General features: G+C 44.5%; 1 protein-coding gene across 1 annotated transcript in view; it reads right to left on the reverse strand.

Annotated features, from left to right (window-relative positions):
* TBXAS1 (thromboxane A synthase 1) overlaps nt 1-27,347 on the reverse strand; it is a 148,843-nt gene that overhangs the window by 88,154 nt on the left and 33,342 nt on the right. Inside the window, exons 2-3 of the mRNA XM_036864550.1 lie at nt 25,138-25,231; nt 22,415-22,467 (exon numbers count right to left, since the gene is read on the reverse strand). Of these exons, the coding sequence (XP_036720445.1) occupies nt 22,415-22,467; nt 25,138-25,231 (147 nt within the window). The remainder of the gene's footprint in view (nt 1-22,414; nt 22,468-25,137; nt 25,232-27,347) is intronic.

A 27,347-nucleotide genomic window follows, 5' to 3' on the forward strand; every position in this document is an offset into this window, starting at 1 on the left:
GTATCAGTGAAGTATTTGAATGGCTTGAGGACCCTTCTCAGAACCTTTGGGGAAACCACAATCGTTAGTGCTTATTGAGTGCTCACTACCTACCAGGCCTTGTTCTAAGTGTACTGGCCTGTAGGATCTCATTTAATCCTCATAGAAAATGGACGAGGTAGTTATCATACCCACTTATCAGAATAGGAAGCTGAGAATTAGAGACATTAAGAAATTGCCCAAGACAGGGACCTGATCCCAGTCTGACGGCTGCCAAAGCTTGGGCCCCTGGCCGCGACCTTGCCGCCCATCTGCCCCGGCGACACGCTTCCCCAGGCCAGCCTTGGTGGAGCAGCTCCAGCGCTGAGGGGGCGTGCGGGCAACCAGGCTTCCAGCTGCGCAGACTGTGTCTTTTAAAGGTGGAAATTCAGAGCAGCTTCTTGTTTAAATAACCCCAGCCCAATTATGAAGGTAACTTCTTGCTTCCCGCTAATTTAAATGTATGTATAGTCACTTTGGGGGGCAAAAAGTTCTTAGCCAGTTATGCATTTATACTTATGTAGGTACATAAGAAGGTTCTTACTCAACTCTGAAGCACCTGGTGCAAGAGAAGATTTCGGCAAATCAGTGAAGTATTGTGCAGACAAAAACAACACTTGTTTGACTTGTTTAATTAGCCGTTCTCTTTTTTTTAAAACTGGCCCGGCAGTTTGAACAAACTAGTTCACAGCTGCCTTCCGGGAATCGAGGTGGGTGCCTGGCCCTGTTCCGGAAGGCCTGCCCCCATCAGGGGTGGCTGACCTCTAAAGGCTGTTGATCGCGAGGCACCTATAGGCACCAGCACGAAAGGGTGTCCAAGTCACACAGCTGAATGGAAAAGCACACTGTGAAACAGTACCCTACAGTTGTGGAAACAAATAATAGCCTATCTGACAGTTCGTTCAACAAGCGTTTATTGAGCACATACTCTGTGTCAGGTGCTAGGCTCAGGCGTGTTAACGATATCTATGGAAAAACCCTGGAGTAAGATACATTAGCTAACAGTGCGTATATCTGGATCAGGAAATCGTGGGGGACTTCCGCTTTTCACGTTGTGCATCTCTTTAATGTTCCAGTGGTTGACAATGAGTGCTTTTGTGATAAGAAAAGGAAAGAAAAAAGACTTTTGTCATTGGATCGGCCCCACTTAGTCTTTCAGGAGTCGAGGTGGGTGTTGGCAGTGGTGCAGCTGCCAGGACCTGGGTTCAAGGCCCTGCCCTGTGATTTAACAGCTGTGTCACCTTGAGCGAACCACAACCTTCCTGAGCCAATTTCCTTGATGAAAGAGGCTGTTATGAGGGTCAGATGAGAAACATGAGAATGCACTGTCCACAGTAGGGTTTTAGGCAAATGCCGGTCATGAGGTCATGATAACTTCCCCGTCAGGAGTGAAGGCCCCTGTTCCCGGGGTGGGGGGCTGCACCCGACTGATGCCGCTTTGTAAGGGATGAAGGAGCTGGGTGAGAAGTGGCCCCGGGAGATCGGGTGACATGCTGCTCCTTTCCCTCGCTTTAGCAGAAGCAAATCTGAATGTGCTTCCAGAGACTTCTGGTTTCCAGGTAGGGGCTGAAGGATTGATGAGGGTCTCCAGCAACTCTGACAGCTGCTACACAGCGAGCAACTGATGAACCCTTGCCTCGGTGACAGGGCTGTGTCCCAGCAGGCGGAGGATGGTAATAGGGTAACTGCTGTCCTGCCCTTAAGCCTGACCTCTGGCTTGGACTGTAGACACCGAAGTGGTGGGCAGCTCAGCGGGGAAGGGTGGGCGTTGACTGCTGGAGATCACGTGGTGAGTGTCGGAGACTCTCAACCTCCAAAATGTTCAGAGGGAGCTAAGCAGGCGTCCAGTGCTGGGAGCTTTCAGAGGAGCGGGCCCTTGGCTGGGCGGCACTCAGTGCTGCCGAGAGAGCACGGCCCCCGCAGTCCTGCGGATCTGTCCCTGCTCGGCTTGGTGGCGCATCCTGCCCTTTCTCATTAGCCATCTGATCTGTCATTGGACCAAGGCAGTCTTGAGTTAGCCAAGAGGCGCAGCCCATTCAAGCTGCCAGGGACACTTTTCTTGAGGAGCCAGTGACAGTCACAGGTCCCTGGAGTCGGGAGCTGCTTTCTTCCAACTCCCACCTGTCACTCGGATCAAGGTGTGCATTTCCTGCCCAGGGAAGCCTCGGGGCACTCATGCCTGGGGGCTGACCCTGACCTCACAGAGCCCTACAGAGCCTGATGGACTGAGTCAGCCCTTTCCCTCTCTGCGGTACCCGGGGCCCGGTCGGCTCCCTTTTCCTGCCCTCAGATACTGGTGGAGTCTCTGGTCCTTCACTTCCTGGATGGGCTTTCTCAGATTTATGCCTCCATCACTCTGGCTTGTCTTCCTGACCTGCTGCTTGTCTACACGTGGGCCCTGGTTCAGTTACAGAGGGCTTTGTAAAATGCGAGTCTGATTGCATCACTCCTTACTTAACACCCTTCAGTGGTTTGTCTCCATCAAGGCCTTTGGGAGCCTTTAGCACATTGTATCACTGCAACATCCTTTACAACCCAGGCCCTGCCTTGCTTTTTGGCCTCATCCCTCCCTATTTTCCACCACCCAAAAGCCAGTACTGATGATCAACCTGATTTACTGAAACTCTCCATCACCCCTCCCATCCATGGGGGCCTTTGCACATGCTGTTCCCCTGCCTCCCTGGAACAGCCCTCCTTCTTTTTATCTTGCCGGGTTAACTCCTAGCAGTTCTCTACTAATTGTAATTGTTTTCTTGGCTGCCTTTTTACTTGGTTGTGTGTGCTTTAAACGCAGGGATCTGGTCTTTTTATAACTTTGATGTGTAACATTTGCTATGGTGTTGGCCATGCAGTAGGAGTTAGTGGAGCGTGCTGTATTCCAGTCCCAACCTCTAACGCCCCTGGGCCCAGGCCCCATCTCTCTCACTAGGACTACTGCAGTAGCTCCCTATAGAGGTCTCTGCTTCCAGACCAACAGCCACATCGAGGCCAAGTCTACCTTTGTGAAACGGAAGCTGACCGTGCTGTCCCACTACCAGTAAACCTCTAATGACTTTCCATTGTTTGAAGCAAAAAGTCCAACTTCTTGACTGCAACAAGGAGCCCTGCAGGACCTGTCTCCGTGTCCCACTCCTCTTCCACCAAGGTTTCCAAACCTTCTCAATTCATGGTACACTTAGTGACTCAGTAACTTTTCATGCCCCCCGCAAGGCCAAAAGAAGTACCCAACAGTCTCATTTTTAAGCAGTTAGGCCCAAACAACTTAATAAGTATTCATGTTGTAACAACTTAGTAGACATTTGAAAAAAGAATGTGCATACACTGAAAGTAGTTCTCACCATGACCAACAGATGTCGCTGTGTTCCCCGTGAATATGGAAAATATCCCAGGAAGCCCCTGTGAATTCTCTATGGCACCTTTGGGGGCCTTAGCACACAGTTTGGGAACTACAGCCATGCACTGTTGCTGTGAAACAGTTATTTGTGGTTCCCCACACGTGCACTATTTCTCTATGGTTCCATTTGAAGTCCTGGTCTCCATCTCGTCTGGAAAACCTTTCTGACAGTCGGGTCACCTGTCCCTTCTTCTGTGGACTCTTCTCGGACCCTTTGCTTCCCACAGTTCCCATAGTACCTTGTCCATTCCTCTACTGATTTGCATCTCAGTATTTTATTTCTTAACAGGCTCCTTACTACTCTGTGAGTTCTTTGAGGACAAAGCCCTGTCTTATTTTTCCTTTCATCCCCAAGAAGCTGGCAGAGTGCCTCGTACCAATGAGTAAATGGGAAGATGATTCTGTGACTGCCTTTCTAGTTCTGAGAAATCACTTCTTGTCCTCCTGGTTTCCCAATTCCTGCCACTGGCAGATCTGAAGCCAGACTTGAACCTTGTTTCTCTTTACTCATCTTTATCTTGCATTCCCAAAGTCACTGGTCTCTGTCCCTTCTAAAACGTGTGGCCCACTCTTTCTCCTTCTCTTCTACCAACTGACAGGAGCATCACCTGCACGTCTGCCCCACTGGCTTCTTCACCTGGGCGCCTACCTTGGTGGCCGTCTTAGGTCTGCCTATGCATGGAGTCACCGTTGGCAGCTGGGCCCCCATTGCAACCCAAGGGCTCTGCCAAAGATCTCGTTTGAGTCAAAGTTTCCATGACGTGGTGGACCGAGTCGTGCTGCTCAGATCCCGCTCCCGCAGAGAGTGTGGTCAGCAGAGAGCCTCCAGCTTCCCTCCAGGGTCACCTAATGGCAACCGGTCAATCCATCTGTGTCTCCATCTCCAGCTGTCAACTTCTCCACCTCCCACCATTCCCACCCCAAGGTCCTTCTCCAACTGTTCTTACTGGGTGGACCATTCTTCTCTATTCCTCTTCATTTCCCTGTTATTCAAGTCTGTGCTCGACTACTTCCTCCTCCTGGAAGGCTTCTCTGCCTTCACTGACCCATGATTCTACCCAATTTGTGGCTTCAGGTTGCCTGTTCGACATGGCGTATGCAGTCACTCATTACCTGGCATTCTTGTGCAACTTGGACCAGGTTTGTGTTTTTCTTCTAGATTAGATGCCCGATTTCTTCAGGAAAAGAGACATGAGTGATACTTTTGGGAAAGGGAGGGGCGGTATCTCCCGCCACCATCAGCTCAGTGTTATACGCACAGCAGAGGCTGAAATAACCGTTGAGTGGACGATGTCTGGTGTGAGGCCCGCAGCGAGTTCTTCCAGATGTGGGGGAACCGTCTCGTCTGTCTTTGTGCCATTGGAAGACATAGACACAGACTGACGTGAGTGTGGGAAAGGTCATAAAGAGGGGAGGAGTGCACAGCCCTCCCAGGAGGAGTGGGGACCTGATGGTAGAACGAGCTTTGCATTTGGAGTTAGAACTGGGTGACTTGGGGCAAGTCCCTTGAGTCTTGGGGTCACAGTCTCTACACCTGGTGGACTTCCGAGGTATTGGGTAGGAAACAGGTCTCACCACTCTTCTTTAAGGACCTTCTAGGCTACTGCTGGGGATATGCTTGCTTGGTCCCTCGGTGGGTTTCTAAGTAGTGAGAACAGGGGGTTAATGAAGACTTGGGTCTGAGTTCACATGAGCAGGCCTGGAGGAGCTTCTTCATCCTTAAGACGAAGGGCCCTTCTAGCCCTGCTGAACTGTGGCCACCTCAAGCTCCAGTCAAGCTTTCTCCCAAACAGAGCTATGGCTAAACGAGGGAATTGGGCAGCAAGGGGGAAAATTATCTGAGACAAACCTATAATGATAAACCTCTCTACTCTATTGGATATACCCACCCATTTAATTTATTCAGTTAATAAAACTTATTCCCCAGAGGGGGACAGGCAGAGGTAAGCTACAAACCAATCTGCCTGCATGAGCATGGATATATATGTATATCTCATAACAATAAAAAAAGAGTAATTAAGAGACGTATTGAAGTGTATAGAAATCCTGAAGGACACTGAAGATTCCAATTCAAGTTACTGTTCTTGGCGCAAATGTAATTCAATAGGGAACAGATAAATAAAAAGAAAGAAAAAACAAATTGAGAACAGATGTTAGGCAAGCAATTTTTTTCACAATAAGAATCATAAACATGAAGAACTTTGCCTATAAGGCTAAGTTGTTGATGGAAACAGCATCAAGCTACTAAATAAATAGTTAGATGGCACTGCAGGGACAAAGAAACATTAAAATAGTCATTTGGCTGTCCCAGAATATTTGTGCCCACACGGCTATGCCCAGGCGTGTAGATTCTCAGGCATCAGAGAGAGCTCTGTGTGTGTGTGTGCATGTGTGTGTGTGTGTGTGTGTCCTGTTACACAGAATATGTGCAGGACATATATTTGTGTGAGAGTATGTAGCAAAATCTCCCCTCCCCCAATGATATGTGGACTCAGAATATGAACTTAGGGGCTTGGCAAAAGCTAGAATCAGTTCTGAAAAGACACTGTGACGAGGAACCCCAGGCCATCAGAGGAATGTGCTGTCCTGGGCTAGGTATAATTAGAAAGCCCAGATGTGGAACTCTCAAGAAAGGAGAATTTAATGGCCAAAGAATTCTAGACTCAGTTGGAGAGAAACAAGAGGCAGTGGGGATAATTAAAGCACAGATCATAGTATTTTAGAAATAGAAGGAAGCTTCAAGATGATCATTCTAGCCCAATGCCCCCATTTCATAGCTAGGAAAATAGAGATCCAAAGAGGTGAGATGCCTGGGTGGGCAGTGCCTGGACACAGGCCATCTGCCTAGAGCAGCCCCGTAGCCAGGAGGAGGCGTGAAAGGCCAGAGAAATGCCTCCCCAATTTTTCTGAGTACCCACGTACAGGAACTGGGGAAGTTCACCCCGGAGCTGGCTAGGGACGGACTCCTGCTGGGAGCACTTCCCCGGGATGGCAGGCGGCTGCAAGAGGCCCTTTCGGAGCCCGCCCTGGTGGGCTGAGGCATCATGGCCAGGATCCCTGCTCCTTGGGCGGGCTGTGCTCACCGAGAACGCTGATCATTCCTTTAGTCTCACGTGAGACCTGGGAGGTAGGCAGGCGCTCAGGTATTTTTAAAGGTGAAGATGGTGGTTACGTCACTCCTTCTAGTCCCACAGCTGGGAAGAGTTGAGCTCAGACCAGACCCAGCTCTGCCTCCCAATCCAGTGCTCTTTCCGGCGCCCTAGGCAGACCCCTAAGAGTTAGGCTGGAGGAGAGGGTGGCCCCTGGGGAGGGAAACCAGGGGTCTGAGTGAGTGCGTCCCAGCCAGTGCGTCATAAGAGCCTGCCCTTCACCTTCCCCTGTATATCCATGATGGCCTGACATGGTAGTAAGTCAATTTTGTACTTTTATGGTCTAACTCCTGGATTGATGGAGCGTAGGTCACTGATGGGGAAAGATTACAGACCCTTCTACCCAAAGCCTTGATTTTAGGACAAGAGACTTCCCCCAAGTCCTTTCGCTGTGTCCCAGAGAAATAATACAAATTACCAAAATCAGCAACATAACAAGACCTTCCTGTTTGAGGTTTTCCTGGGGACAAATTTGTTCTGAAAGGCTTGTGCTCAGAGGAGATTCCTTTGGTTATTCAGCCAATAGTTCCTGAGCACTTTTTGTGTGTCAGGCTCTGTTCTAGGCCCTGGGAATATCTCAGCAAATAAGAGACAGTTCCTGTCCTCATGGAGTTTGTGCTCTAGCAGGACAGCAGGACAGTAGACAATACGTGACGTGTTGTTAGGGCTGAAGTCCAAAGGCAGGAGTTCGGGGAGCGTCCAGGGAACAACAGTAAGGGACAGTGGGACAGAAAAAGGCTTTGGATTAACAAGGAGAACCCACATGGCCCTGTGCTCGCCTCTTACTGATCACATGTCATTCTCGTCTTAAAGACACTGATGTTTCTATTTAAACTGAAGCTAATGCAGTCAGCCCAGGTAAACTCGAAGGGCTGTTGGGATGGTATTGAAAGGACAAGACCCAGACAGAGCACTGGAAAACTGCTATGGAGTAATAATTTACTACGTAAGTGGCCCCAGGGAACAAAGAGATATCTCTCTTACTGTCATAAAAGCAGGACATATAGCATGCACAGGTCCAGAAAGGGCCCAGAAAAGGATGTCCACTGCAGCATTGTTGGCTGGATGCCACTGGGTGTCCCGCTCTGGGAAACTGGATGGGTAAGCCGGGTGGAGGCATGCTGCAGAGTGATAGATGGTAGCCAGAGGCAGCAGACTCCTTGGAAGCACAGCACAGTGATGGAGATTCAAAGCTTAGTACTAAGTGAAAAAAACTAAAGGATAGAACGAGCTATATGACACTACCATTGGCGTAAGCTAAAGAAAACATACATGAGACCGTATTACCCAGTTTGCAAGAATTTGCACCAAAAAAATACACATTAAGCACAATGGAACAATGGAATGGTTGTCTGCTGGGGATAGGAAGGGGAGAGGAAAAGGTGTGGGGCTAAAAGGAAATCAATAAACACGCAAGACATGTGGCAGTGTGTCCCCAGTTCTCCATAGCGCCACAGAATAAACACATATACACCCACACAACCTTGAAAGGGAGGTGATTAATAATTACTGGTGGCAACACTGATAATTTACAATGGTGAAGTAAACTCTTCTTATCGATGCCTGTTTTTTATGTGGAATTCTTTAGGAGTAAAATGCTACTGCTTATTAGATCAGTGTTTTCTCTCAATGCCCGTTCTCCATATTCTAGTCCCAAGAGATATTCCAGCAAGAAAAAAAAAAAAAAAAAAAAAAAAAAATGTCTGTGATCAAATAAACACACTACATGCTAAATTTCTCACTTGGAGATTTTCCATGCACATTATTACGTGAACAGTTCTGAGAAGTCCTACAATAGAGACCTGTGTTCCTTTGACTAGCCCAGTGTTTCCAGCATTTGGCCAAGGGGAACTCCTCACTTTATTTCCATGTAACAATTATTATTGTCAATGGAAATGGTCCAAACAACACACTGTGGGAAATGCCACTGAAGGATGAGAGGCGGAAGATTCCAGATTCCAAGCGTGGGCTGGGACTCACCCGCTCCCCACTCCTTCCCAGTGTGGCCAGGTAATCCTTCGAGCGCTTTGTTCCCAAGCCAACTTGGACCCAGTGTCGCAGTCGTAGCTACAATTTATGGTGGCAGAGATGGAGCTGTCTCTCCCTCTGCCATGTTCCATCTCCTCATGATGGTGGGACTGAGCATTTTGTCTCTAGAATTCAAAGCCAACCTCAGTGGTTAACGTTGACTAGTCTTTATTCCTTATAATCAGTGAGTAGTTCAGTTCTGCTGTACAGCACATTTCCTTTATAAAAGTCTCCCTCTCTTTTCCTTATGTTTCTGATGATCCAAATCACTGTCATCACTCACCTGGGCTGTTAGAATGGTTGTTTGTTCGTCTTTTATAGATTCCATCCTCCCCCTTCATCCCTCGCCTTGCCCTTCTCTGTTCTGTGCATCTGCACAATAACCCACTTCCTTAGCACCGTTCCTTAGGTCCATCTCCTCTCCTGCCACTGCAGAGAGGTTGTCTAGAGGGTGTCCTCACACTTTCCTAGCATATCTTCGGCCTCTATAGTCTCCCTTCCAGCATCTCAGCCAAAACTTCTAAACTTTTTCCCAAGCCTGTGTGCCTGGGTCCACGGGCCACCTGCCAGCTCTCCTTTACCTGGATAGCATGGAATTAGCTAGCCTCTCAGTGAGAGCGCACGCTGTGTCCTGGGGGGACCAGGGGGGATTCAGCATGTCTCCTCCAGCAAAGGGCCACAAAGCTGGAACACAGGCCTTGAAAACAGCGAAAAGACTGAGTGAAAGAAACACAGAGAGGGAAAACTCATAAGCCACAAATGACAAGGACATGATCTTGACAAATTACTTTAGGTAGGAAGCCCAGAGATTGAAGGGCTGGTGCCAGGGAGAGAAGTGTAGGCCCAGTGAACAAGAAAGAATCCCAGACAGAGAAGGCTATATTTATATGAGACACAAAGGCCACAGTGACCTGGTGGGAAAGAGGAAACTTGGAGTGGGCTGAAAGCAGAATCGAAAAGCAAACACATAAATTGTAAAGGGTTTGGCAGAGAGGAGTGAGATAAGGCGAGAAAGGGCTCTGGGTAAGGACTACTGGGAATTTATTAAAACGAACTGAATTTATGGTGCAGTACAAGCATCTGTTGATAACAGGCTAGTCTGGTAAAGAATGCGCTCACTGGCTTGTAGTCAACAGGAAGCTGGGGCAAGATCACGGGGGCCGTGCATTCTGATCAGAAATGTGTCACTCACACTGACCAGTTAGGTTCCGGAGCACAGGGAGAAGTTTATATTTCTTCTAGAGTTCACTTGTGAGGTTTGAAGGCAAGAAGTAATGGCCACTCAAGTCACGGTCAAAAGGAACAATAAAGCATTGCAACTCCAAATGCAGTTGCTACAGAAAACAGTATGGCAGTTCCTCAAAAAATTAAACATTGAAGTAACATATGATCCAGCAATTCCACTTCTGGATATATTCAACAGATCTAAAAAAAAAAAAACGTAAAGGGATGTATTGAAGAGAGATTTGTGCACTGGTGTTCATAGCAGCATTGTTCACAATAGCCAAAAGGTGGAAGCAACACAAGTGTCCATCGACAGATGAATGGACAAACAAAATGTGGTATATACGTACAATAGAATATTATACAACCCTAGAGAGGAAGAAAATTCTGATTCATGCTCCATGGATGAGCCCTGAGGACATTATGCTGAGTGAAATAAGCCAGTCACAAATGGACCAATACTGTATGACTCCACTAATATGAGGTACCTAGACTAGTCAAATTCACAGAGACAGAGAGTAGAATGGTGGTTGCCCGGGGCTAGGGGAAGGGGGGAATGGGGAGTTATTGTTTAATGGGTATAGAGTTTCCATTTTTCAAGATGAAAAGAGTTCTGGAGCTGAATGCTGGTCATGGTTGCACAACAATGTGAATGTACTTCATGCCACTGAACTATACGTTGAAAAAGGGCTAGGATGATCAATGTTATGTTGTTTGTACTCTAACACAAGAAAACAAAGTCCTCCAGCCAAAAGTTCTTCATGCCATCCTCCACATCTGGAGGTGACTGGGAACCCATCCATCCCACAGCCATGGGTCATAGAGTTCCTCTTGCTGACCATGTTGTAGAAGCGCGAAGCCCCATTCCAATTACTGAGATGAAATCTTTATTCTGTGGGCATCAGTTGTGAGTGCTCAGGCCCTGAAACCTGGTACTCATGAGCAAGTATGTACTGGAGGAGGGAGGAACTCAGGATTCTAAGTGTCCAATCAGGGTTGGAGATAAAACATTACAGTGGGCCCCCAGCCTAAGGAGGACAAAGAACTGAGGCTTCTTGCTCATGGGATGGTCTGGAGAACCCAAACTCTAGCAGAGAAGTCTAAGATTTGGGGGAATCAGTTAAGAATCTTTGGGCTGGAGTCTTTCGGAAGGATCCCGGGGCCATGCCCATCATAAGAAACAACCTGTGGTCTGGCAGTGAGATGGAGAGGAGAACCTGAAGAGTTACAGACAACTTTCAAAGGCAAATGGAAAGTCCACTGAAGAACTGCCTCTCCGGTGGGTCATATGCCCCAGGTACTACATTAGCAATGGAGAAGATAGAGGGGGACAAACTAAGGAGGGCTTGGATTCCCTTCCCCTGGGGGTCCAGTTGTGAAGGGCAGTAGTTTCGATTAATACCTGGATGCCCACTTCCCCCCGTAGTCTGAGTAGTATCAGTAGGTGCCAGTGGGTGTTGTAACACGACAGACCACACTTCCCACGTCCACCTACCATGCGGTGACAGGCCATCCACCAGCCGTGCACTCAGGGCAAAGGTTAGTAAGTTCTGCTTTAAGCAGAGGCAAAAATAGAATCATCTGCTAACAGTCTCCTTAGTGGTTAATGTGGGGAGTCTGGGGAACATGTCAGAGAGTCAAGCTTTTTAAAACAGGCCAATAAACTGAGAGCCTCACCCAGAATGGAAAAGTTGATATAGCGGGTTGCAAAATTCTTGCAGCTTGTGAGCGAGATGGGGGAGAAGTTGTTAGGCGCATGGTCTTGAGATGCGAAAAATAATCAAGGAACTTATTTGAGTAGTTAAGTTTCTGTGATCTGCCCCAGGTATGTAGGCATCATAAAACTTGGCAGTGCCTTGCTGGGAATTACTGCATGTGCACAGCTGCAGAAATGTTACACATAAGACTGACCAGGAAGAATTGGAAAGCATAGTAAACAACCCAAACTCTGAAAGATTTAAGGGTCCTGAGGAAGAACGGAGAACATGTTCCATTTTAAAGATAAACTTTGATTACTCACACTTTAGTAGAATTTCAAATGTTTGTGTGATGGTGTATGACTTTTTTTTGTTTGAAAGTTTACACTGTGTATCTAAAGTGAATTTAGTTTAGACGTGTATTGCTGTCGCCTTTTGCCCTATGTGAGGAACACAATTTAAAACTGTTTTTTAATCATTCAAGGGTTCTGAGAACTTGTTTGGGAAAAGTTTTTCTGCTCACAAAATAGTGATCAAAGAGGAACTTTAAGCTGCATGGGAATTGGGAATTTGTTGCTTCTTTGAATTTAGCAAAGATTTTTTTTTTTAATTACGAAATCAAAGATGGTTCGTCATTCATCTTTTCGAATAGAATGGGAAAACTATTTGCATTCTCAGTTAATTAGGGTTAAGAGCCATAAGAATTGGGTAAATGTGTGCAATTTTTGAGATTATCTATACAAAAGAGTTCTTGACAGAAGATATATGCGTAGTGCCATGTGTTCTCTGGACCTACTTCCAGATGGGAGAATGCCTTGGCAAATGCCACAGTGATTCATGACTATGTTACATAACTCTATTTTGCATTCTGGGTTGAACAACTTGGATTTGTTGCAGGTACAATACAATTAAATATGAAATTCATTATTCGAAAATATTAACTAGAAACAGCTTTTATGCAATTGTAATTTGAGATGTTCTATTGTTTGGGAACACGTCTGTGCAGGGCTGTCATTTGGGGGGATAAAGAAGTAGTTGATACCAAATTTGATTGTCCCTGATAGAGCATGAGCCCCCTTCCACTTTGAACCTGATATACTGGTGGATTTTGGAAACGCAGGTCAAGGAATGCAAAACTGAAGATCTGTGGCTGACTTCCCAGCTGGGCGCTCATCCCCCACCCCCAGTCCAGCTGCCCCCAGAGGTGGAACAATCCCCAGCATCCTCAGCCTCATTCTGTCCCAGCCAGGGTGGACCTTTTGTCCCCAGCTGGTAACAGGGGTTGGGGCTGGTGTCTGAGTCCTGGGCCTCACATCATGCTCTCAGTCTTAGGACTGAGTATCTGCACATGATTTTTTCCCCAGGCTCCTCCCACTGAGGCCCTGCTTGTGCTTTTGCCAGACTCTCTTCTCAGGGCCCAGAACACCCCCTAGTTGGGCCCTAACGTCCACTGACAGGCCTTCTTGATTCCTGCTTTACTGGACTCCTGACTACTATCCAGCCAACACCTTCTCTGTGGGCAGTTTTCTCCTGGACCGTCCAGTGATTACTAGAATGGGGAGTTGTCAATTTCTTCCCCTTTCAATGCTGTGCTTTGCCCATCAGCGGGAACCTGCTCTGTCAGCACACACAGCCTGGTCGGGTTTCCATGCCCAGACACCCCAGGGAATGGGGCGACTTCCGGTCTCTAAGCCATTCCCTCCTGCTGCCCCACCCCTTGGAAGTAAACCATCCACTGGGCACACCTAGCTAAGATAGGGCATCCACATACTTACTTACTTAGACATTTACAATCAATGCAGAAATCTTATGGAGAGATGTTTTACATTGTCAACTAATATGTTTTGGTAAGGTTTTTAGCTTGAAAGATTCTGGTAATGCTTCAACTTATGATTTTAAAGAAGAAGAAGGAAAGACTATCGAGCAGCAAGGTCTCTGCCCAAGTCCACATAGCGCAAGGGCCCCATCCCTGGAGGAATAGTGTTTCATCTTAGATTCTACTTCAGCTGACAAAATTTCTTTTGTCAGAAATTTCTCAGAATCTTAAACCACACTGGAGCAAAACCAGGGGCTTATAGAATTTTTCTAATGTAGACTTTTGGAGTTGAGTCACCTAGTTTTGAACTGGAAAGGACGTCAGATATCATCCAGACCTTTGATTTTCAAACTGCTTATCTTGACTCACTAGTGGTTATGAAACCAATTTTGTGGGTCGTGACCAGCTTGTATTTGTTTTGTTTTTTCATGAAATAGAGTAGAATAGAACAGAGTAGGAGAATAGAATAGATCAAAGTGGATCTTATATAGTAAAAGATATTTAGTAAAACTTTTATTTCAGGTGTGTGTGTACGGGATCATAATGTAAAATATATTATTTACTGAGGCTTATAATTAAACAAAGTCACTGATCTAGTTCAAATCCCCTCATTTTATATCTGAGAAAACTGAGGTTCCAAGAGGGGAAGCGAATGGCCCAAATCCATTAAGCTAACAGGTGGTAGATAGAAAGAGAGTCGGAGCTGAAGTTTAAACCCCAATTTTCTATTGTAAGTTGGCATGCTCTATTTGACGTTTTTCTACCCAAACAAGAGGAATTAAATATAGGCTCTTGATCTTTAGGAGAGTGGGTCACAAAAACTTGGACAGCAGAAGTCACTAAAATATGCAGCAACCATCACCTACAGGTTGTCGTAGAGTGAAGATGGGGGGCAAGAAAGTGGTGTGAACTAAGGGATAAAAGAGGAGGTCAGAAGTCCAGAAAAATGGGTACTCTTCAGAAGGGTCTTTGGATGAAGACTAGGAAGAAGTCTTAAACCATAAGGAAGAAGGAAGCTTTGTAGTAATTCACCATTTGGGATAACAAGAGACCATGAGAAGGGCAGATAGGGTGAAGAGTCTATTAAAGTTTCATTGGAGAAAAGTGGGGCTCTAATAGAATTCTTCTTTCTCTTTTTGGTCTAAATCGCCTAGTTGTCTGAGGACAATTGTTCTTTCGATAATTCTACCTGTTGGGCTATGCATTTGGATCAGTGATAACTATCAAATATATTCCTGCAGACAACTTTCATCCTATTCTCAATGGCCTCCTAAAAAAAAAATCAACCCATTTTGTCAGGGTATTTGCTCTTATAAAATAATGGGCCCCCTAAAGTACAGTAACACTTTAATAAACACTCACTTAAAAATGTATCCTAAAAGGCCGAGTGTTAGTGATTGATCTATATTGAGCAGTGAGACTATTGATATTTAACTCACTGAAATGATTCTCAATAATTATGACATAGGGACCATCAGGTCTCATATTCATTTTGGTTTCAGACTCAAATTACTTGAAACTAGTGATTCTAAGCTTTGCTTCCAACACTTTCATAAAAGACTCAGCTTTTACCAAGCTAGGGGACCCAAATATTGCCCCCAGTCTATCCTTATGGCCAGAAATGTGAGGATAATTTAAGATTTCTGTACCTAATTCCACAGTTTCAAGGGTACTGTGTTTTCTCAGTGATCATGGTGTGTTTTCATTTTCATCATTTCCTCTGAAAACGGAGTCACATTTTTAGGTCACTTAGTAAATGGGTCTCATTCTGAGGCGTGCACTCCCTATTAGCAGCAGAAACTTGAAAGTTTGACTCCTGCGCATTGTCTGGGAGGCAATTTTGCAACTGTGGCTTCCCTTCAACCTAAGATTTCTGCCTTTCTTCAACATCTATGATTCTATGGAGCTCAGTCCAGTTTAAAAATGAGAACAACCTCCCCATATCAGCTGCCCAGTGTGAGTCTGAATACTTGTATTTTTTTCAACAAATCGGCAATAGTTTCCACCCCACCCATCCTCTCCCTCATTTTCAAGTCCAGCATATTCAGGTGCCTCAGTGTCTTCTAAAGCAAAGAGCAGTCACGTGACACAGGGTGCAACAGGCGGAGTCCTTAGGATCCTTTTAGTTCCCAGAGTTCTGGATCTATGGAAATAGGCCAGCAAACCTCCCACATGTTGATGACAGAGCCATCTGACTGCATTAAAGTAAACCATCTCTATGCAGCTCTTCAGCCTCATCTAAATAGTACACAAGCACGATGGTGAAGAAGTTTTCACACCTTAGTCAGTTCCGGAACACACGCTTTCCTCCTGGAATGGAATCTTAAATGAGCTTAAAAAAAAATGTCTGAACGACCCTATTGTTATCTTTGCTGATGCCACATGTTTTTCCACATGTATCCCAAAGTTCTCAGCTTCCTCACTGCCTGGTGACAAGGTGTTATTAGTTCATACGTGCTAGGTAGTTAAATAGAACATGGTGCTAAGAACCTCCAAGTTGGAGGCATATGAGACACCTCTACCTCCTGTGGGTGTGAACTTTGGGTCTAAGTGCCGTGTCCTTTATGCTAAAGTCTTCTTTATATTTGCTAAATTGATTTTTTAAAATAAATTTATTTATTTATGTTATTTTTGGCTGTGTTGGGTCTTCGTTGCTGTGCACGGGCTTTCTCTATTTGCGCGAGTGGGGGCTACTCTTCACTGCAGTGCACGGGCTTCTCATTGCGGTGGCTTCTCTTGTGCCGGAGCACGGGCTCTAGGCGCACGGGCTTCAGTAGTTGTGGCATGCGGGCTCACTAGTTGTGGCATGCGGGCTCTAGAGCGCAGGCTCAGTAGTTGTGGCACACGGGCCCAGCTGCTCCGCGACATGTGGGATCTTCCCGGACCAGGGCTCGAACCCGTGTTCCCCGCATTGGCAGGCGGATTCTTAACCACTGCGCCACCAGGGAAGCCCTGATTTTTTTTTTTTTTTAAGGTGCAGAGACCTAAGGTCCCCTGGGAGATAGACTGCTTTAGATTCTGATACTCACAAAGATGTTCTTAGAATACTCTATTGCTGCTAGGTATAAGAAGGTGCTATACGTACCAAACGGGAGTATTCAGCATGGCACTAGCCTATGATCGAGCAGAAGAATGGAGCAGAGAAGTCAGGAATACATATAGGAACCAATAAATGATAAAAATGACATTTTAAATCAATTGGGAAAGGATGCATTAACAGAAGGAACGTCACCATCTGGAAACAATGAGGGTGGATCCCTACTTCCATCCTTACCTTCAAATAAATTCCTGGTGGATCAAATATCTAAATTTTAAAATGAAATAAAAAACACTAGAAAAAAATGGAAGTTTAAAAATATATATCCTTAGTGGAGAAAGCCTTACTGGGTAAGATACAAAATGTAGACACCATTAAAATAGATTAAATTCAACAATACAAAAACAAATGTTTTCTGATTGGAAGAGATACACAATAAACAAAGTCAAAGACGTGATAAAAAGGAGAGAATGTTTGCAACATATATTAAACATAAAGGGCTATTTTCTTTTTTTTAATGGTGAATTATTACTGTATATTGACTGAAGCAGCTTGGTAATATTGCAAGTCTTTTAAAAACCCATTTTATTAAAGTATAATACACTTACATACAGAAAAGCATCATATACATTATTGAAAAGTGTACTGATCATGAATTTTCACAAACTGAACACTCTCATTGGCAGCTAAATGAAGAAGCAGAAGATTTCCAGTGACCCAGACCCCTCGTGAAGGGCTATTTTCTTTAATAAATAAAGAGCTTCTACAAATAAATCGGGAAAAGATCAATAACCCAGTAGAAAAGTGGCAAAGGATTTTTCAGAAATTTTAAACCTATGAAAAGATGCTCAAACTTGCTCATAATTAGAGAAATGCAAGTTAAAACTACCATCAAATGGTAAAGATTTAAAACTGTGACCACACATTTTTAATGTGTGAGGGAACCAGGTGCCTTCATCTGCTTATTTATGGGAGTGTAAATTGCTCCCTAGTGAGAGCAATTTAGCTATATTTACCAAAATAAAAATGTAGATAATCTTTGACCTAATAATTCCATTTCGAGGAATTTATCCTACAGACATACTTACACAAGATAGTAATGATGTATACACAAGAATATTCACTGCTGTATTGTTTATAAAAGCAAAAGGCGTTCATCAACTGAGAACTTGTTTTTAAAATTAGCATACATCCATACAGTGGAATCTTTAAAAAAATAGAACAGCATTTAATAAGAATGAGTGTGTTGAAACGGGACAATTTCCCAAATATCATTAATGAGCAAAGCAAGGTGAAGAACTACATCTATCATATATTATTCATTTGAGTATTCAGAAATTGATAACAGTTTGCTTCTGAGGAGGACTGGCTGAGGGTTCGAGGTGGGAGTCCGTTTTACTTTTTTGCTGTGTCTTTGTACTTTATGAATTATGTGCAATGTGTATGTTTATCTACTCACAACCTAATGTTCTAATGGGAGTTTATAAGATTATTCAACAAATCTGGCTTGATGAAGGGATGGATACAGGAATCAAATGGAGGGGCATGGGTGATGGATACCAGGAAGCATGGAAGTCAAATTCCACAAGACGGAACTAAGTGTCTGCTAGAAATCAAGATGAAAGCGATGCGGGGGGCAAAAAGAAATGGGGATGAGGCTAAATAAAAGAATAACTGCAGAGCTACCACTTACAACAGAGATGAGGTAAGGGGAAAAGGGGCTTTGGATAGGAGCCTTTAGGAGTTGCACGTGAGCTGAACTTAGGCTGCTGTGTATGTATTTCTAAGTAATTCACAGTAACAGCACAATAAATGCTTGTCATCCACTGGCTTACAAAGTCAGTCACGAATTGGAGGGAACATAATCTCTATCCTGTTTACACTCAATCACAAATGTATGATGATTATGTTGATACTCTTCTTTTAGGCTTTGGGAAGGAATATAAATCCAGTTTGGGGCTCAATCTCAGACTGAAGGAGTTAACAAGTAATCATTAATTGAAGGTTATCTAAAGCAGTAAAGCCTTTCTTTCTTCATATTATGTTGCCAGGGGTACATTAGTCCCCCCTTACCTGCAGTTTTGCTTTCCCTGGTTTCAGTTACCTGTGGTCAACTGTGGTCCAAAAATGTTAAGTGGAAAATTCCGGAAATAAACACTTCATAAGTGTTCAATGGTTAAGTGTTAAAATGTTCTCAGCAGTGTGATAAAATCTCCTGCCATAAAACTCACCCAGGACGTGAATCATCCCTTTGTCCAGCATATCCTGCCCACCCATTGGTCACTTAGTAGCCAAATCAGTTTTCAGATCGACTGTCATGGTATCTCAGTGCTTGTGTTCAAGTAGCCCTTATTTTACTTAATAACAGCCCTACAGTACAAGAGTAATGATGCTGACAATTTGGATACGCCAAAGAGAAGCTATAAAGTGCTTCCTTTCAGTGAAAAGGTGGAAGTTCTCCACTTAATAAGGAAAGAAAAAAATCATATGCGGAGGTTGCCAAGATCTACAGTAAGAACGAATCTTCCGTCCATGAAATTGTGAAGAAGGAAAAAGAAATTTCTGCTAGTTTTGCTGCCACACCACAAACCGTAAAAGTTATGGCCACAGTGCCTGATAAGTGCTTAGTTAAGATGGAAAAGGCATTAAACTTGTACAGTAAGGTATTTGAGAGAAGAGGACCACATTCACATAACTTTTATACAATATTGTTATAATTGTTCTATTACTGTTGTTGTTTAATCTTTACTGCGCCTAATTATAAATTAAACTTATCATTGGTATGTATGTACAGGAAAAGCATGATTTTACATAGGGTTCAATACTGTCTGTGGTTTCAGGCATCTACTGGGGGTCTTGGGACATACCCCTCGAGGGTAAGGGAGGGGGCTACTGAACTAACGTGCAGTTCAAGGGCGTTCTAATCATGAATTGTGAAGAAAAGTTGTACAGGTGTGCATGCCAGCCCTCCTGCTTTACAGTCAAGTTCAAAGGAGCCAGAGACAATGTGCATAGTTTTATTTGCACAGGGCCTAGCAAAGCAGGCGGCATAATTAGACACTTGGTGAAGACACTGGATTCTCAGTGGTGGTCGTGGTGATGGTAATAAACATTGGTGCTGTCAGCCCCTCTCAGCGGAAGGCTTCTCCAGCACTACCTTCCTCAAAGCAGGAAAGGGACAAGGGGAAGAAGCAGGTTTCCAGTTTTGGGACCCAAACTCTGACTGAGTTGCTATGGTGACAACAGATAATAAGCATAAATAATCATCAGGTTTGGTTTTCAGGTACAGAGTAAAGAGAAGACCCTCTCTGCCCACATTTTCTCCCAACATATAGTACTGCCCCGTCATCCAAGGACACATGCATCTCTGTATGGCCTTAACTGCATGGGGTTTCACTTGTCAAATGATGAATCAATCTACTATTTCAATTTTAAGGGGACCAACATGGGATCAATAATGTTTCCTAATGACAGAAGGAGTCTAAAAGTTAAGACAATTCAAACCAAATCATTTCCTGAAAGAAGGATCTTTCATTGATCATGGTCCATCCTTGCCATTCCCAATCAGTGAAACCATTTTGTTCAAATTTAAGCAGTAACAAAATAATTTTTAGGGCTAGAAAGGACCTTAAATATAGACTAGTTAAACCCTTTCATACTGAGTCTCACCCAGGTTACAGAGCTCAAACAGGACTTTACCCCACCACTGCAGTGCCTCTCAATCCAGCAGTGGACGCATTGAAAAAGAAGTCAGCATTTTAAGGCTTATCATTTTTTCTAAAGCAGAAAAAGTTGATAGCTTTGTATGAAGAAATTATGCCATCACCTTTCATTTTTTTCCCTTTTTATGAGAGTTGATACTGCAATTTCTCTCTCTACAACCTCACTTGAAATCATTCTCTAAGATTTAAGTTTTCTTGAAAAGAAAAGGGTACCTTGTGTTAAAGTTGGGGATGAAAGTTGATTGGACATCCTGTTGTCAAGGAAATCAGTTGTTTCTCTCTCTCTCTCTCTCTCTCACTCTCACACACACACACACACACACACACCACCACCACCACCACCATCACACAATCCACCAGTTAATACAGTGCCATTTAAACTCTTCATCTGACATTTAAAAATTATTTTAAAATACCCAAGGGCTGTACTCTGAAAATCTGTACAGAAGTACTCCAGGGAGGTAATTCCTAGAACTCAAACTCAGGAAGGCCTTTTTCTAATTCTGGGGAAGCCACCATCCTTCTGAGTCGGTGCTATGTCTCAGAAATGTATGAGACAGTCTCCAAGGTCAATGTCAAGTCAACTGCAGAATGAGACTGTTGGAAAGATAAGTTCTTGAGTACCTACTATGCTTAAAGCAGGAAGCTATGAACTAAAAAAAAAAAAAGAAAAAAAGTAAGTAAAGACCAAGCTAAAAGGAATCTTAGAGAGTGAGGTGGAGTTCCCTATTACTAAAAATATGCACCATCTCCCCACTCTTCCTTCAGAGGAATACATCTCCCTGCTCCATCAGTGTCAGGTTTGGCCGAGTAACTTGCTTTGGCCTCACTGCACACAGAGTGCGCTTTCTGCCTTGCCTTTGAGTTTGGCCATACAACTTGGTTTGGCCAATAGAATGTTAGCAGAAACTTAAAATGTTCTTGCATTTTGGGGCTTGCTCTCTTGAGCCTTTGCCTTCACCGTGAGAAGAGCCTGCCCTGGCTTGCCTGCCATTCCAAGGAGGATGAGACAAGTGCGGAGCGCAGCTGCCCCAGCTGGGCCTGGCCTAGATGAGCCACTTCCCCAGCTGCACCTGCAGAAAGAAGCACCAGGAAGCCCAGCTGAGCTTCCCAGCCGGGCGAGCTTAGATCAGCCAATTCCAGCCAACCCTTAGGCATATGATCAATAATAACTTATTGTGTTTAAATCACTGCATTTTGGAGTAGTTTGTTATCCAGGAGTAACAAGCTAATCAGAGACCATCTAGTAGAATATCTTCATGTACTACCTTTGCAGTGTTACACAGTAAACTAAAGAGTGATAGCAAACTAAGGAGAACTTGGCCAAAACCGTGGATCTCCTGGCATTTCCACAAAGAATACAAGTGAATCCCTTTTGAAAATCAACACTGGGGGAACAAGCATCATGTCGTATGGATAGAAGGGCTCACAAACCACTGGACCCCGTTAGGATATACAGTAGGGACACCACAGAACTTTGCTGCACCTAGAAAAGTTATCAGAGACCTGAAAATCTGGAAAAGAGCTACCAAAAATCATCCATCCGGTAGCTGAGGGAAGCTGCGTGAGAAAAGACTAAAATGTCTAGGACTCCAGTGTGGAAGGATGTGTGCTGAGAATCAAGATGATTCAAGTCTGTTAAGTCTTGAATAGGGTAAATGGTCTGATCATGGGTTTGTTTGTCAGATTCTCGATTTTTTTTTTTAAAGAAGCATACTCTGAAGCACAAAGAGGGAAAATACGGGGAAGGCCTATATTACTTCACGTGGCTGAGAATTAGGGTGACCATGTGACCCAGTATATCCAGGTCAGTCTTAGTTTCTGCTGTTGTTCTGGGGTAATTAGGAACAGCACCCCCTTTAACTTTCAAATGTGTACTGTGTCGGATAGTAGATTATATGGCCATATAGCTGACAGCATATTTTACCCATGGGGTTGAACAAAACAGGTCCAAGTAAGGTTTAGATAAGTTCATGGGGAAAGACTTGCCATGGGTTGTCAAGGCAAATTAGACTGAGGTGTGGAGGGCCATTGTGTCCTTTGCAGCACAACTTTGGCACAGTGGTGAGAGATGGTCAAGGCACCCAGGGCCTGACTCAGATGGTCAGGGTTTAGGGGCTGGGAAGTGGTGCTCTTCAGGCTAGCACCGTGCACACTGGGGACCCCTGGGGTCTTCTCTAGGAGCCCTGTCTATACTGCTGGGCACTCGCTTTGTGGATCCTCAAAAGTTATAAACACATGCAACATTCCCATTCTTGTCATTCCTTCCATATCAATTCAACACACACAAATCAAAACATATGGTAGAAGAATGGAGTTTCCCTCTTACCCACTCAGAGGTCCGTATTGCTTTCTGAGCTCCATCTGGCTTTCCCAGAAACCCTGCAGAAAACAGAGCACTGTAGTAAGAATCAGATGAAACAACATTTCAAATATTCAAACTTATTCAGAAAGGAAGTCTGGAATAGTGAGAACACAATTACATAAACAATAAAAAATAATTGAAGTTATATTGTTTTCAAGTACTTTGGAGTATTAGAATAAACTAGTTGTGTGAAAAAAACAGTATCGCCAAGAGAAAGTCGCAGTCAGCTCTGCTTTAATGGACAGAAGAGATCATCTGTACTTATCCTGTTTTTGTATAATTGCTGCTAAAATATTTGAAAATTGTTTGCTTTCTCAACCATGTTCACATTCTCCTCTGCAATTTGGTTTATATTATTATTATTTTGGGCGAAACCTCTTTTCACAGCCACTATATGCGTAAATGTCTGCTGAGTGTACCCAAATTATCACAAATTCTGAATTATGATCCAAGTTAAATTTTAACTAAAATCAACATATTCAAAGCATAAGAACCTTAGAGCGACTTTATATATTAGACACACTTTGGGGTGGGAAAGGAGGATTCCTGGAGATATACATGGGGTGGAGTAGGGGTAGAGGGTCAGAAAATGCTAGACCCACTGTGCTGCAGGGGCAGAGTATGTGTGCAGATGTACACAGGGGGATGGTATGGGTGAAGGCTTGGAGATGGCTGGATCCATCGTGTTGTGGGAAAGAAGTAAACATGAAAATGTTCTCGGGTTGGGATGGAGGCAGAGGAGAGGAAAATGCTCTATACTTGTGCTGTGGGAATGGAGTGGTCAGGCAGATATACAACGTGTGGGTGAGAGTAGAGAGTTGGGGGGGTAGAACAGGTGGATGCTCTTAATGGAAATCCGTCCCAGGTTCATTAAATCTAGCTACGCTGTCTAAGCTTGCCGTCTATCAAGGAAAGCTCATGTGACTGTAGAAACGGTTGATGAAATAACTATGTTCTAGCAAGAACTTGGCAGGGTTTGCAGCTACAAGGATGACGAACAGAAAAGGAGCCTATGTGGAAATTATCCAGAGGCAGGGCACAGTGCTCTTGTCACATCGACGGGGATACAGCTTTCCTCAAAATGTTGAGACTAAGTTAATTACTCGACTGAAGGCAACTGATCATTTCCCCCCAGAAATATGTGACATTTATTTGCTTCAATTTCCTATCTGGTTTGTTGTTCTGTTTTGGTACTTAGAAATGTCTTCACACTTGCTCCAAGGAGCTCATGGGGAGCCTTGATGAGACGCTGTTGGTGAGCTGAAAGTTGTGGCCTGGCCACCCCTGAGCTAGATAGGAGAGAAGGAGGTGTTTAAAAAAACGCTGGGAAGAGAGAAACAGCACTAAAGAGTGGAAAGGGGTGTTGGACTGAGAAAGGGACAGAAAGGAACAGAAGAGAAACTGAGATGGGAAGGAAAAAGGACAGAAATAGCCTATGTTATTTTCTATCTAACGCCAAGGGCCAGCCTTTCCGGGGGCAGGGGTGGGGAAATCCTAAAGAGATCTTAAGGGGATATTATCAGGATTGGCCCCAATTTCGTCCTTCCTGCCTTTGTTTGGCTTAGGGGCTCTTCACATGCAGGATCTGTAGGCTCCTGATGTTGGGTCTGGTGGCAGCACCCCCAGGAGTTAGCAGAGTAAATCATCCGGCTTCTGAGAAAACCCAACGTGAGGAAAAAAAATAACCTTCGAAGATAGAGTCCTGGACCCCTATCTCCAAATGCCCTCTGGCATTTCCACTTCCATGTTACTTTGGAAAATCAAAGGCACCTCCTTAAACCAGCCAACCTCCTGACCTTTGATTTTTGTCAACTCACGGCCATTCTCCCTTGAATCCTCCACACCTGATTCGCCACAAGAGTTACTAATTTTGCCCCCGCTGTTCTTCTCTTTCACTCTCATCTCCACCCGGGCCAAGCCCTCACCACTTCACATCCAGACCTCAACAGCAGTTGGATTCTACAGACCTGACCTAAATCTTCCCCCTTGCAGAGAAATCTTCCTCTTCGGTGTCCCCCTCCCCACTTCTATGCAGCAGTAATGGGACACGCACAGTTCTTCACTTGCCTTTCTGGGCTGTCAGTGATCTAGCCTGTCTCTCTCTCTCTCTCTCTCTCTCACACACACACACAGCGGTGTTCCCTGGCACTCCCCAATCTCCTCTTTCTAGTGCAGGCTGCTTCCCAAGCTGTGCCCTATTTCTCACATGGTGCAATCATACACGTCATTGCTCCCCACCTGGTGTGTGTGTCCTTGTCTTTGTGTCTGTCGCTCCTGTAGACTCCCTCCTCCAGGAAGTCCTCCAGGATGACTCTAGCCCTGATGGAACTCCCTCTCCTCTGAAGGACAACCTCAGCTACCATCTCTACCACCCACGCTAGCGCTAGGGCATGGGCAACTTCTACTTCTTCCACATTCCAGGGCCTGGCACACCTTAGACACTCATTAATTGGGTTTTTGGATGAATGAATGGATGCCAGGACTCAGTATGTATTGATGAGTGATCAGTGAGGGATCATTCTCATCACATAAGAATTGATGCAAGCAGAGGAAGGCTCATCCCGTGGCACCTTCACACATAGACCTCCCTGGGTGTGGGCGACCTAGACGAGAGCAATGCTTTGTGGGTAAAGCTGCACTGGGCTCAGAGCATCGTATGCCAAAAGACAGTGGAAGGTAGCCCTTACCTGGCGGAAAAATGTCAAGTTTCCAATAAAAGGAGAAGGCTTGGGATGTCTGATGCCCAGCTTCTCTAGTCTTGAAAATGCTGATGTGGAGTACCTGAGGGGAAAAGCACATTTTAAAAACCAAGACACAAGTTTGTATTCACACTTCTGGCCCTGTTAGAAATCAGAATTATTGAGTTCACCAGAAGTAAGGGTGTAGGAAGTTTCCAGTTGACAGCATCTAAGGACTGAAGAGGTGGAGGCCTAGAGGTGAGGGAGTGGCATGAATAGAGCTCAGTAAACTCCTCCTGATTAACAGGCTTGAGATCAAGTCATCCTCAGATCTCTTAGCTGGAAGTCCGCTTCGAGATGACGTAGCCCAAATGCCCCTTCCCCACCTACAATTTCCATCAGTAAATTTTTTTTAAATTTAATTAATTAATTAATTAATTTAGGCTGCGCCGAGTCTTAGTTGAGGTGCGCGGGATCTTCCTTGCGGCATGCGAACTCTTAGTTGCGGCATGTGTGCGGGATCTAGTTCCCCCACCAGGGATCGAACCCAGGCCCCCTGCATTGGGAGCGCGGAGTCTTACCCACTGGACCACCAGGGAAGTCCCAGTAAATTTTTTTTAAAACTGCACCTTGGGAATTCCCTGGCAGTCCAGTGGTTAGGACTCTGCAATTTTACTGCCTAGGGTCCGGGTTCGATCCCTGGTTGGGGAATTAAGATCCCACAAGCTGTGTAGCGTGGGCACCCCCCCCCCAAAAAAAACCAACCAAACTGCACCTCTCCCCACTTCAGCTCCTCGGCCTTTAAATCTACCATGAACAATTGTCTTACAAGGCAAAGCAAAAAAAAGTAACAATGGCAAAAATCAGTTCCCTGTGCAAATATGTGGTTTTCCTTGGTCAAAAGTGATCCCTGGATATAATTTTTCCCTCATCACATTCCATGGCCTAATAGAGAAAAATAAAAAATAGGGATGGAAGGGACACACCATGGAGACAAGACCTCATCACCAACCACTTACAAACTCTTTATGTCTGTTTTCATGGCCTGAAACCATATGGGAAGCATATTTTCCTTACCCAAAATCAGGAAACGTGGCCCGACAGATTTCTGTGCCACTTTCCAGGAGAAAGCGGCAGTCTGAGAAGTGCAGTGTGGCTGTCAAAACATTGGAATTACTAGGATATTTCAACAGTTTATGGGAACAGAGGGATAACACAGTGAAAGTCAGAATTGGCTTAGAAAAACCTGGACATATGGCTGTAATCCCTAATCAGCCAGCCAATTAGGTCAAAAGTTCAGTTAGTTCAGAAAAATTAATGAGTCAAACTGGGTGTTTAGCATCATGCAAAGATCAGCCAAATCTCAATTTAAGAGCAAGGAAAAGTATAGAGAATTTTCATACAGCCAGACTTCATAGGAGTACTGGAACTGAAAAAAACCCACTGCTCTAAGACTCACTTATCATTAGAAAGATGGAATGTTTGCTGTAGACTCGGACCTTCCCCTTTGCTGCCTGCTGTCCAATAAGGAGCACTTAAAATAAGAACATTTCAATGAATACTCAAATATTCAGGGAAAGGACAACAGGTTAACTGTTGATTTGTGTTATTCTGAGCAAAGCATCTACCTTTAAAGTGGCCACAGGGAGAGCCAAGCCAGGGCAGAAAGGGAAGGTGGGCTCTCCTCCAGTTCTCCCGACCAAGGTTTCCACCATATAGCTGCATTATTGGGTTTGAATGAATCCCCAGGACATCACATTTAAGTCCACGTTCAAGTGTAATTACAAACCACACTCAAGAGCCATGTGTGAATTACGTGGATTAGTCATGCCAACATTCCTCTTCATTAGTGTGTATGCCAAAGGTTGACAGCAGAGTGTGTAAAAGTTATTCAAGTAGACTATGATGTTTTAAATAACCCCCTTCACACGTAAGAAAGACCAGAGGAGACTTACCAGTCCACTTAATACTCCCTTCAACATCCTCAAATCTGGTTTCTAGTTCATTTTTTCATCAGTTTTTGTGAATTATTTTCTAAATGTAATCTCTAATGGGTAGAAAGAAATATGTCGATCTTGGGCCACGTAATTACCTCTTAATTTTGTAATTAGATGTCTTGATTGTCTAATTAAAGGACAAGAAGTCTGTGCCTAATTACACATGCTAATTATCATGCAAGCCCATGCCCTAATTATGTAACTCCACTTACAAAAATACCA

The sequence above is a fragment of the Balaenoptera musculus genome, chromosome 9, assembly GCF_009873245.2.
Source record: "Balaenoptera musculus isolate JJ_BM4_2016_0621 chromosome 9, mBalMus1.pri.v3, whole genome shotgun sequence".
Taxonomy (NCBI): domain Eukaryota; kingdom Metazoa; phylum Chordata; class Mammalia; order Artiodactyla; family Balaenopteridae; genus Balaenoptera; species Balaenoptera musculus.